At 36.2% G+C, this 13782-nt stretch overlaps 1 protein-coding gene across 1 annotated transcript in view; it reads right to left on the reverse strand.

The window, feature by feature from the left end:
* Positions 1-13782, reverse strand: part of LOC149298180 (AF4/FMR2 family member 2-like) — a 142314-nt gene that overhangs the window by 62670 nt on the left and 65862 nt on the right. The window contains exons 5-7 of the mRNA XM_089487650.1: positions 8277-8363; positions 6615-6651; positions 5874-5925 (exon numbers count right to left, since the gene is read on the reverse strand). Of these exons, the coding sequence (XP_089343776.1) occupies positions 5874-5925; positions 6615-6651; positions 8277-8363 (176 nt within the window). The remainder of the gene's footprint in view (positions 1-5873; positions 5926-6614; positions 6652-8276; positions 8364-13782) is intronic.

Below are 13782 nucleotides of genomic sequence, written 5' to 3' on the forward strand. Positions count from 1 at the left end.
TTTATTACAAACATAATTGGGTCCTGCAGTCACACATGCTGAATATTTCTCAATGGCATGTGTGCTTCTAATACGGTGTACCAGAAAAAGCAATTGTTAAAAAATAATGCTACAGTACCTTTTTTCACAAAATAGTCTTAGCTCCAATTAACTGAGCTTAATAAGTCAAAATGATCTTCATATAAAAACTTAATAAATCCATAAAATAATAGAATTGTTCTGATGCCAAATTAGCGTTTAGAGAACAAAGGGAAATGCACATAGCTTTAGGATGAAACAACTAATGAAGACATACTCATTGCATTAAGCTAAACTGGATAAACATAAACTGATCTGAAGATCCAGCATAATACATTCAATTATTTTTGTTTATAAACACAAATATATCCACCATCATCAATGAGGAATAATTATATAATTTGTTTCACTGATTTAAACTGCTTACCTGCTTGACACTACAAACAAATCTGGCAGCTTATATCTTTTTATAGAAAAGAAGAGAAAGTTAATCTCCTAGTGGAACATAGACGTTTTCATTTAACATGACACTCCTGATAAAAAGAGCCATTGACATGCAATTTTTTGGTATTAAGATAACTGTGTTGAGGAAAAGGTCAGGCTTGCGTAGCTTCCCCATCTGATATACTGGTGATATGTTCCTGCCAGTGGCGTATTTACTTTGGTGCAGCCATAGGTCTAACCCAGGTCAGTTCCACCCGCCGTCTTCTCCTTGCCTCTGTCCTTTCTAGTGGGTGCTGGATATGATGTAATATCCTGGCGCTCCACTTTTAAAGCAAGCATGGCATCACAAGAGGCCTACCTCTATATTGTTGATCAGTGATCTTCCTTTTAACTAGCCAATTGACTAGTGGCTTTATAGAATTATCATACTCCCTGTCATGCGGCAGAGGGGCTGCCTAAGGTACCTGCTATTCTAAAAATGAGGGAGCAATAATGTATAACTATAACCATGACCAAATAATAAAATAATCCATGACATCTGCTTCATTGGTTAAAAGCACTCCGAGGAGGAATGGTGGGTTTTGGTGGAATCAAGCATGCTGCTCAGGGATCTTAATATTAACAAAAGCAAACATTAAGTGCATACACAAATACCCCAGTGCCATCAGGACTCTACACACATGGTGCTTGGTGCTGCTATTATGTGCACAGAAGATAGGGCCACATGAGAATTTCTGTCTGCCTTTCATTTCTGGTCTGAAGTGGTAAAACTTGAGTAAAAAATATACTCTGTTTAACAACTGAATATCCCCCATCCCCCACATCATTTCTCCTGTTCGCTTCATTACAGGAGGGATAATCAATGCAATATGTCAGAACGTGCACTGAAAAAAGGTTTCTGCTCCTTTTGCATGCTGGACCTTAATATTATTTCACTTGACTGCCGAGACCTTGGTTATAAAATAATAACTTTATGCATTAAAATGATCATCCCATTTTGGTTTATATTAGTTTCTTCATTTTAAATGTGGATAGGATGTTATTAGTGAATCCCAAGCCACAGAATAATTTCTGGCTCTTAGCTATGCAAAGTACAAGGGACTAGAAACAAACCATTTATTACGTGTCTTTCACCATAAAAATCCTAAACAGAGCAGTAATATACATTTTAAACAAAACCATAGACCCTTTTACAACCATGCTAATGTTGGCTCTTTTGTCTTGACAACGCGTTTTGTGGTGTATTACATGAAAGGGGAACACAATTTCAAAGACAAATTCTTGGAACATTTTTTCTATATTTTGGTCTCCAAATTTGGGTTCTGCTCAGTAATCATTAAAGAGGCTAGAGTTACCAGTTATCACCAAGGGCGTAGGGTTATATAGAATAATGTGCAGCTATTTGATCCCCTGAACTTTATGCCAATATATATATTCCAATATACAACAATCTTTGGCCACTGTTCAAGAAAACTTGTCTGCTATCGTACGCAACCAAATTGTCTCTTTTTTTTGTATCATGTAATTGAGTACATAGTTCACTGTACCTCATTTGCAGAACTCAAGAGTTTATGGATAATATTTACCTTCATTTCCAAAAAGAAACAATATCCACTGACATTTAGAGAAACAAAGATGTTTTGCTTAACACATATTATTTCAATTACGACCTCTTCACTGAACAACCTTAACTCAGAGCTCACTACAGTGGGCCACTGTTACGCTCCTTACTGTTATTATAAGTCGTCGTCCGACTGATGTTGCTATGGTAATAAAAATAAAATGCAGAATAGGCCAAGTCTGTTTCAATTACATTGTAATTTTAGATCAGGAGGTTCTGTGAAACCTATAAACTGTGAAATGTGCTTAAATGTAGTAACAAACAGATATTTTGGAACTGAATTGTCATGTTAAAATGCATTGTAATGAGTTAGTATTGATAAACTGCATTATGAGACCTACAATTTCTGACAGAAAGACATTTAACTGGCCACCCTTAGCATGCTTCCAAATCTGCTTAATTATTTGGCTTTGGTTAAAAAAAAACCCCACACTTTTTTTGAACTCTTCATACTGGCATTTTTGGGAAAACCCTTCATTTGTATAGTATATGTTTCCAGATATTATCTTGCAAATGTGGATATGATTTAGCATTATAGATCAGTTTGTCCTTGTTAAAGATACAAATCTAAAAAGAAGTCTAAAAATACATTTTAAAACATTTTTTTCTGTGTTGCAATGGCTAACTGCCATGGGAAAATCAAACAATAATAATTTAGTGCCCTGCAATGCACTGCTTTCTCACATTCATGTGATGTATTACGGCCTATAATAGAACCTTGCCAAGCCTACATTTCTTCAAAATGAACTTCTCTCTAATTCTAAAATAATATCAGTCCAAATGTTCATTAAATGTGGCCAGCATATTAAAAAGTCAGATATGTACTCTGTTAGGGTTTCCAGGGGTCGCATTATGATTTTTTCAATGAAATGATTGAATGATAAAACTCAACATTTGGGTGTTTTCCTAGACCCATAATTTATGCATGGTATTTGTACAGATTCTATCTGGAAACCAGATATTCTGTGCAGGGGCCATTATGCGTGTAGTAAAAAGAAAAGGTAATACACAGGGCTTCAAGGTAATAAATGGTATATACTGCTGCTGTCTCCACTCACCACGCGCAGGGGCAAATAATAAGGTGCTTTTTGCAGTATAGTTCTCTGTAAAATTCAGATGATCAAGAGACCTCTATTTGGCTCCACTTCCTAGTTGTTATTTCTGCAGATTCTATCTGGTAACCAGATATTCTGGTTATATTCTCATTATGCATGTAGGTCCAGAATGGGGAAAACAACAAATCCCTTGCACTTTAAGGCCAGCAGACACCTAATGATCTAAACAATGAATTACAGGGCATTGAAAATGCCGGGTGCTGCCGATGGAGTCTAAAAATGAAAAAGGAGAGCTAGATGTGGTTTCATTTCATGTTGTGTGTGTTTGCTAAGAAACAGAGAAAGGCAAACAAACATTCACAATTAATAGGTAAAGCTGTATAATAAAAATGCGTAGAAGAAGACCAGTTTGATACCTTGGCTATATTGTATTGGGACATTCTTGTTGGGTCATGGTAGACCAGAACATCGGGGGGAAAATAAATCAAGATTATTGGTACTCAATGTAAGTGCAAGAACTATTGTTTGAAAAATTCAAACCATGAAGCTGATACAAAAAGCTTTTATCTTTTTCTGAGCAAAAGGGAATGATATATTTCAGTTAATGGTAGAAAGTGCTAATATGCCAAAACACCATCAGTTAAATCCTCTTAAGAGTTTAGTCGGATCTGAGCTTGTACTGAAATTCAGCTCTCAAATGCTCTAGTAAAATATTACCGTACATTTACCCTAATGTTTATATGAATGGATTCCACCAAACTACCAGAGAAGTGTATTGGGAACATCTTACGTTTAGAATAAGTCACCAGTTTGCATAATGTTCATTGTACACTTTGTTATAGTCCAGAAAACTGATATTAGCAAATAACAAGATATGTTTTGGGGTTAACAATCTTCTCCACAGTCTGTCATAAAACACTTTATTCCTTCGGGGAAACCTTGAATGAAAACCAACATTGTGATTTGAGCGGAAGGATAAAATATCAGAGAAAACTCAGACATGGAGGGCTTGTTAGCAGATGAAAGAATCTTGTTCATTCTGCCACTTGTAATTGCATTTGAACAAGTTGCATTAGTTTGGCTTTCAGGATATTTGAAAGATGTTAAAGGCCCTGTCTGACTAGGCAATACATGATATGTCACAACAGGTAGATGATCTATTTATCTATATATATCTGTATTTCTCTCTCTTTTGGAAATACTGTTAGACAAGCAAGGATACATCATAGGTTAGAAATATGTTCCTTGAAGAGTTTCACACCCTAAAGATTAGGCCACTGTAAAGATATAAGAAACCCAATTTTACCCCAATAAACCCAGTGTACCACAATAAACGTTCCTTTAAAATCAATAAAACTTTGAGGCCTGATTTAAACCAGACCCTTTTTCTAAGAACAAATTGAAGTTGAGTTGGTGACATATCTGGGGTTAGTGATAGGAGGAAAAAGTGATCTGTGACAGGCAGGGAATAGATCTCCTGTTTAATTTATAGTAAATTCCAAGATAGACTTCAGGACCCCAGTGACCGTTTGTGTTAATATCAATCCATGTAAGATTAATGGCTCCATCATTTCACCGTGTAGTCTAATTAATGTATATAACTCCAAATAAATAGCACTAAGCAGTATATAATATATAACGAATTATTATAATATTAATTATATCTAATTATATAATTATAAATAATAAATGATTATTATCATTAATATTATGATTTATAATAAAAAAATATTTAGGTATATTACTTATTTACAAACTAGAATTTCGGCCATGTAACTTCTTTGCAAACCAAAAATAACATTCCACAATTTAGAGTTCTTGATTATACAACATTACCATAAATTCAAGAAACAATATGAAGTTAAAAAGGAACATCATTTCAATATTGCAATGATGGAGATTTGTTCACTTGAAAATATTGCAAGCACAGTTGATGGATTATATTTTAACATGTTTTGCTTTTAAGAAGCCAACAATACCACAGGAGGTTGGAGACAATGTATTACGTTGATTCTAAAATCAATATAATGATTAGAATTAACTCAAGCATTAGTCAGTTGTTGCAGAGTCTGTCGATGCAGAAAGCGGTAATAGCATTAAAATACCTGTGATAAATTACCTAAGCTTAAGCATGCTCTTTGTGGACTAATAATTAAAAGGAAACTCCATACCTTCCTGTCAAAATCAGCTACACTAATTATAAGCAAGTTGAATGAACAGAAACAATATGTATAATAATGAACAAGATGTGTAATACACCTCATCTTATCATTGCCATTGGCTTAATGTCTTAACAGCTATGATCTTCTGTCCTTCTTTGTACTCCAGCTACAAATACACAACTTTCAAGGTAATTAATTAGTAACGGTCTTTAGAGGAAAATCCATTTATTGAGGGGATGCAATAGCAATTGTTTGTTGATGTCAATTTAGAGCATCCTGTATAATATAAAAATGTTTTTTTTTTTCAAATCTAGTATTCTTTTTTACATTACATTATTGTAGTAAGTTTGTAGATATTTTGCAAACATTTTAGCTGGTGATGGCAAGGTGGTAAAAAGCTGGCTTTCTGAATTATAGGCGGAAATGTATTGATGGTTACAGGGCTGGCTGAGGACACTAACAAAGAGGTATTTTTGTTAGTTCCACAAGATCGTTCACCATATTTACATATGTAGGTTAGAATACCCAAACTAACATTACCAAAGGCCAAAACACAAAAAAAAAATGACTTACGACTTTTGTGGAATAGATTTTGCTGCTGTTTTACTTGTAACATCACATCGTTCTAGGAAAAAGAAAATAAAAATAATAGTAAGTTACTGAATCTTGCAAAAAAGGCTAGCTTTGGCTTTTAATCATATCTGGGAACTCTCCGGGTTTGACCTAGAGATCTCCGGGTGAAGCACCGGTTCTCCGGGTCAACACTCGAATCCTCCGGCTCGCGGAAGCGGTCATGACACGCCCCGCTCCCTTCCCATTTCCTAACCTAAATGGGGTGTTTCCTGCGATGCCTCCGACGTCAGTGGGCAGTCCTGGCCGTGTCCCGCAAGGGAAGGCTCCGGGTAGCCAGAGCTCAGAAGTTCCCAGGTATGCTTATAATGTGGCATGATCTGAATCTGGGTTCAAGTCGGGGCAAATGCTCACCAAGTAGAGTTGCACGTGAGCTATACTGGATTTGCCCGACATATAAATCTATGCTTGTACTCATATGGATGCACATAAGGGCACAAGGAGTTTGAGCCTGACATTAGACTTGAGGCTCAGCTGGATAGCCCAGCTAACTTTATTTCTTAATTTGAAAATTGTGCTTAAACCATCATACTATAAAAAGCCCAGCAAACAGCACGCCTGACGACAACCTTGAAATATATAAAAATTAATATAATACTGATGCTAAAATTACAATCTCATAAAAACACCCTGTATTGGTAACACAATATAATTATGTCAGTGAACGATGAACAAAGGACTTACTTTGCATGCCATATCCTGAGGTGAAATGTTGAGAATCCTATAAAAAATAAACATCAGTAAATGAAAATAGTAATCTACATATAATGTAGATATGAAGATTTACGTTACACAACCAAAGGCTTATGCACCGTGTTTCTCTATCAATCATGTTTAACATATCTAAAATTCATAAGAATGGAGAAGGGATTACATGATAAGGATAAATAAAGCAGGTTATGTAAGGGCATTACAATTTAAAGTGCTGTAAAAATATATTGCTAATCGCAGAGTGCTGTGACATTATAAAGCTATTATTATATGCTGCTTGTAATCATACACGTTCTACTGAACCTTGTCGCATTTTATCAAATTCTTTGAAAGGAATACAAGATGATGTAAGGAGAGCATTAACTAAGTAGTTCTGTATAGGGAATATATTTGTTATGAGAGAAAAGGGAAGATAAGAATATACTAGCACATTATATGCAAATAATCACTGTCATGCAAAATGTCTATGTTCAAGGAACAACAAAGGCATTTTAAGAGAAAAAAGTAACTTTTTATTAGGCCAGATCCTGCCGTAAATGTTATCTGAAAACCTGGCCAGGCTCCATCATAAAATCAGTGAAACATGGAGAGCACAAAAGAAGGGCATCTTAAAAGGATACAGATGTCCTGTCCTGGGTGCCACGCACTGCGGTCACACAGGGGACAGAGCATCTCACACAGTCAAAGACAGAGGAAGAAACCCTATAAGAATGGGAATCTTAGAGTAGATTTTGAATTTCCTATAATTTTGGACAATGGACTTAAACATCTGGAAATTCCCATTGTGTTTTATTCTTGTTTATTTTTATTGTGTTCTGTATGTATTTTTGACTCCTTCTTCTTACCAGTATTTTTGTATAAAACCATTGTGACAATTTTACTCAGATTAAATATAAAAATGAATCAGTTCTGCCTTTGTGCTCTAATTTTGAATTCACAGTTTCCGTGAATAGCCGGTGTTAATAAAGTGCTACTCTTTTTCTAATTGGAAAGTTTTTGCATTTTTAACTAAATTGGGTTTTTGTACTCGGAGTAGCTCAGGGGTTTCCCAAAGCCTCCTAAGATGTTTCTTAAACCTAAAATAGAAATTGATGAAGGGCCGTAAATAACATTTTGGGGTCATGTAGACGTTCCGTGCCCTGCAGCGAGTGGGCCTGTGGGCTGGCTTTTCCCATTAACCCGTTCATGTTCTACAAGCACCCAGTGAGAGCTGACAGTTGATGGCTCCTGTACAGTCATTGACTGAAATGTATAAAGATATGATTTTGAAGTGTAGACAGAATTTGTTTTCTTTAAGCTAAACTTTGTTTCCATGCTTCAGAGACTAACTATGCATTATCACAAAACCATGGTATGTTGGAGTACCTGTTTCACCATCTGACTTTATGCTTGCCTCTTGTTAAAGTGAAGGGTACAGTTTGTAGGGGGCATTTAACTCCTTTCTTATCTAGTGTAGTACAATAAAGATAATGTTGCCATTATATCTACAATCACTTATTAAAGGTTACATATCAATAATCCCTTTTCACCATTATCTTTATATTACAGTGTCATTCCTAATGATTGTTTACGTATATGTAGTTGAAAAGCCAAATGTATTAACTGTGCAGAAACAATGAGGAAACGTGATCTTACCTTAGTGGGTATGGAGAACTTGGTCTGCTCTGATTTACATGGGGTGTGGATTGCCGTTAGCGGAGGAGGCCAAGAATGGGTCATTTCCTATAAAACAAATGATCATAAATATGATGTTATAGGTTCATTATTTCACACCTCTAGTGTTGATTATTTTCAATGTTTATATTAAATTCGACAATTCTATTTTTAGGAGTTGAATTAATTGGCAGCTGGTGGCAGAACCTATTTTCTCCTAATCCCTTTTTTCCCTGCTTGAACCAGCTTCCATTGAAAGGAATAAATAATTTAATCGTGGGGAATAATCATTCAGATACTGAAAACAGCAATTGGTATTCTTCTGGTATACAGATTGTGGGTTTTTAGCATGTTTTTAAAACAGATCTATCAGTACCAAAATCCTGCATTATACAGTTTGGAGCACTAAACCTGGAGTTTACAAGTTAGACAGCCTTTTATTTACTTCATTAATCTACCACTTACGTGTCACCACCTCTGCCTCTATAGATCAACTGAGTTGCAGGGTAATTTAATTGAAAAGTTGATAACTAGTATTTATATAGCGCCTTTCTTCCAGTGGGACTGAAAACACTTTAAGTGCCCATTCTTGGAATTAATAAATCTGCAGTAGCATAATAGATGTCATTATTACCCAAACAACAGTACACATTTATTGACTTCAGAAGGCTGAAGGGCTATGTTGACCCTGCCAAGCTTTGAACCTATGACCCTGAGGTTTTGAACAAGCTTTGTATTTACCAACAGAGCTATCTTATCAATGTAATGCAAGACAACGTGACAAACCAAACATGAAGTGCAACTTGTCTGTTAGCTAGAACTTGAGAAGATCCTACATTCAGCTGTCTCTGTTAACATTCCAAGTCCCTCGTCAATTTGTGTTGAGCTTCCCGCTACAGAAATCAAAAAGAAACTGAAGTCGCTTGGTCAAATTTATTGAACCAGTTCTGAATCAACCTTAGGATTGTGTTAATATTGCAACTCACTATATTTCAACACATAAGTTACGTGTCAACTTGAAATGTGGTGGAGTTGGCAACTAATTTGAATGTACCCCTAAGACATTTGTCCTAATATTTATTTAATTCAAATATACTACCTTCATGAGATGATCATCTCCCTCTCTTTCTGCTTCCATTCTAGCTGTTTTGTTACACTGTCATAAAAATGACTCCCAAGTTGCTACTGCCAGTATGATACCATTAACATTGTATTGTACATTTGAAATGTTATCACCATTAAGCCACAGCTACCACAATTCAGAATTTTGTCCATTTAGGCTAAATGATTTGCCATTGACTTATTCATCGGATTCATTGTGCTATAGATTATTAAGGGATAGTTCAACGAAATTGGAGTTTGCAGTAAAGTTTGCAGGGAAGTTGTGCCTTAAATCGCTAACTGTGCATTATAAAGGGTCACCCACAATGTAATTTCTCCTATTAGAAGGGTTGAAGTGGTCTGCTATAATGCATACATAAATCAGTAAGATGACTTTCAAGAAATCTCCTTTCATTTTATTATATTAGCTTCTTGCAAATGTTCAAGAGTCCTACAAAGTCTTGGTTTCATTTATGACATCAGTAAAGGATATATACACCGTATGACCCAAAGCATATGGACACCCGCCTAATTATTGAATTTAGGTGTTTCATCCACATCTATTGCATACAGGCATATAAAATTAAGCACATAGGTAGCCATCTCCTTGGACAAACATTGGCAGTAGAATAGATCATACAGAAGAGCTGACTTTAAAGTGTGGCACATAGTATGGCACCGTTGCATCAAGTGAGTTTATGAAATTTCTACCCTGTTAGTTTGCTGTGGAGGAGCACAGAGCCCCAAACTCAACCCCACTGGACACCTTTGGCAGGAATTGGAACTTCAATTGTGAGGCAATCCTTCTAAATCAGGGTTAAACATGTTCCCAAACTATTTGAGAATCACGTAATTCTACAAACGGGTTCATCGATGCATGTGATATTTGGATTTCTGTGGTAAAATGCTATTTTCTAAAGAAAAAAGATTAAATATTCAAACCCAACCAATTTATTGGCTCAAAGTTTTATGATGAAGTAATATAGGCACCTCTCTTTTAGAAAAATGTTCAAAGTCTGGTAATTAACAGCATGTGTTTCAATATTTTGGGTTTGGTCTTGTGTTCAAGTTAAAAGGATTTTATTATTATAAGCTCCCAGGTACTTTACAGACCATGCAAATGTTTCAAGGAGCGGCACATATTATTTCTGTGAAGGGAACAGTTCATGACGTTCTAGTAACAGAATAGGCAACTTTACAAACATATTAAAGAGTTTTAGTGTTTTGGGCTGCATAAAATAATTAGGCTATAAAATTTCAAATAGTAAAATGTTCTAATTGAAAAAAAAACAACAAGTAAAGCTTTTCCTCTGAGGGCATTCGTGACATTATGGCTAACAGGGTATACAAGCACCTTTGAAGATCTGTAGAGTTCAATACATGATATTTATAGTTCTAGATTAAAACTAATGTTGACGTAGCTGTTCTTTAAAAGAATGGCAAGATATATACATGCAATAGAGGTTTCCAATGGTCCAGTTCCATTAACTGTCTTATCCGTCATCAGATACTTTGCCAACAATTTGTTTTAGCCAATGCCCTCCCAAGAGGTTGGCAATAACCGGAGGACTAGCCTGAAGCATGAGAGTTAATTACCCTAACCTTCTGCCTCCCTTGGCTTTACTCCAACAAAAAGACAGAAGCACATGGGTGAATCGAATTCAAATATTTTGTTCGTTTGGACTAGCAGTAGCATCCTCCGTAATCTGTTTGAGAAGTGCTCTGGCACTTAAATTTCAATTAGGCTATGACAGTTACATTAAGGGTTCTCCGAGTGGAGACATGGGGTTTAAGTGTCTATTTCATAGTTTGTATTATACCACCAACACTCAGCTCAGATATCAAGCTCCTCAGTTCTTAAGAGCTTAGTCTAGTTTATTCCAATGATTTTTGTCCATTGTCATCATTAAGGTGCCTCGGGGCCCCATTTGAGTCCTAAACACAGTAGAACAAGCTTAAATGTGGAAGCATTTTTAATAGCGCCATTTATCGTTCTTAAACAAAATGTTACAGCAGTTATTTGTCACCATTTGTTATAGCAGCAACTGTTATCCCCATCGAACTATTATTTAGGAATACTGCAAGCATTAAACAACACCCATTTGCAGTTATATTTTAAAGCGATTTGCTTTTTAAATGTGTAGATTTAAGGTACTAGGATTGCTGGCTAAGCTCAGGATAACATGTTAAGGGCCCAATTGAGGACTGATGTTCTTCAACTGCTATTTTATTATGTACACAGTATAACTAGAAAAGGTATTAAAGCAGTTGCCAAGCCTCCATGGTACAAAGAATTCTGTCTTTGGAAGTCTATAATTTAAGCATTTCTTTAAAACCACAAGATTTTTTTTTTCTGGTACAAGGAAGAAGTTTATGTTCCTGGCTTTATCTGCAAAAATAGGTCTGCAGCATGGACAGGCAACTACATATTCTAGAAAATACATATTCCAAGTGTTATATGCAAGAGATCATTTGTGTTGCTTCTTGTATGTGTAGTTAGTTTTATACTAATTAGTATTTGTCTTTACAGATCAGATACACAATGGATCTGTAATGTATTTGTTTCTGCAATAGTAATATTTAGCCAAAATAAAGATTCAGGAAGGTTGAAAACACAAATATATCTAGAAACATAGAATTTGACGGCGGGTAAGAACCATTTGGTCCATCTAGTCTGCCTATTTTTCCTGATGTGAAGAATCAAGACTTTATCCAGTCCTTGGCCTCGTCTTAGATAACCATATAACCATATGCCCATAAGTCAACTGCATGTTTAATTTCCCTTACTCTTCACCGCTTCTGCTGTGAAGTTGTTCCACTTATCTACCACCTTCTATGTAAAAAAAAATATATAAACAGCTACATAGAGAAAATAAGCCATCAAATGAGGGTAACATTAACCAATATGTATCCAGACATACGACACCTGTTATGTTTTTTCAGAACGTTTAATTTACTAACTCACAATAATATATTTTTATATATATCGAAAGAAAAAGTACATGAAATACATATTTGAAGATCATTTTAGCCACAGAGGCAAATGTATTTATTCAGGTATTTTAATATTACTTTAATACTTTAGTCTTCTAAACCCTCAACAGTAAATGACACCCACTAGATGTTTATTCTACTGGTGGTCTTGGCCAGGATCCACGATCCACTGAACCAACCACAAATTACATCTGTGACATACAAGCCTTACAAATCAGATCTGTGGGTAGCCTGCTGTGATGTACCCAGGACCATGTTTATTAGCCCACCTTTCAACTATTCAACTTAGTACATTTCTAAGTAAAACATCCAACCTTATGGATCATAAAGTAAGTCAATAAAGTCAGAATCCAAACATCAAAAATAATTCAAATAAATCATCAGAGATGTCCGTAGAGTAGTTTTGATGGTCAGTTATGATCTGGTAAATACTGGTACTTTCTTGTCCTGGTATAGTCATGGCTTGCAAGCACCCATGCTACATGAATTTAAAAATGAATAAAATGCTTCTCTGCCAATCATAATTATCTTATCTGACAATTTCTGTACCAGTGAGCTCTTTGTCTCAGTTTATAATACTAGGGGATATACTGAAATGAAATGATGATTGAAAACAGAATATGAAGCAAGTCCCAAAATGTAATTTGCATTGAAGATACAGCAAGATAAGCAATTAGGTTTTGGGTAACTGTTGAATAGTTTAGGTGGAACTATCATCCACAAATGTATTAATGACTCGAAGTATCATAGCACCGTCGAGCAATGGACTCCACTAGACCTCTGAAGGTGTGCTGTGGTATCTGGCACCAATATGTTAGCAGAAGATCCTTTAAGTCCTGTAAGTTGCGAGGTGGGACCTCCATGTATGCATCCTGGTACCATGTGTTCTCCAGGTAACGCACATGTACCCAGCCATCTACGTGATCCATCAGACCAGGCCATCTTCATCATTGCTCCGTGGTCCAGTTCTTATGCTCACGTGCCCATTGTAGGCACTTTCGGCTGTGGACAGGGGTCAGCATGGGCAACCTGACTGGTCTGCGCAGTCCCATACGCAACAAGCTGTGATGCACTGTGTGTTCTGACACCTTTCCATCAGAACCAGCATTAACTTTTTTAGCTACAGTAGCTTGTCTGTTGGATTTGGCCACATGGGCCGGCCTTCACTCCCCATCAATCAGCCTTGGCCGCCCCTGACCTTGTCACCGGTTCACCACTTTCCCTTCCTTGGACCACTTTTGATAGGTACTGACCACTGCAGACCGGGAACACTCCACAAGAGCTGCAGTTTTGGAGATGCTCTGACCCAGTATTTAGCTATCACAGAGTCGTTCAGATCCTTACACTTGCGCATTTTTCCTGTTCCTAACACATTAACTTTGAGGACGAAATG

Source organism: Sceloporus occidentalis, unplaced genomic scaffold (genome assembly GCF_023333645.1).
Source record: "Sceloporus occidentalis isolate IW3139 unplaced genomic scaffold, rSceOcc1.0.p SCAF_34, whole genome shotgun sequence".
Lineage (NCBI taxonomy): Eukaryota > Metazoa > Chordata > Lepidosauria > Squamata > Phrynosomatidae > Sceloporus > Sceloporus occidentalis.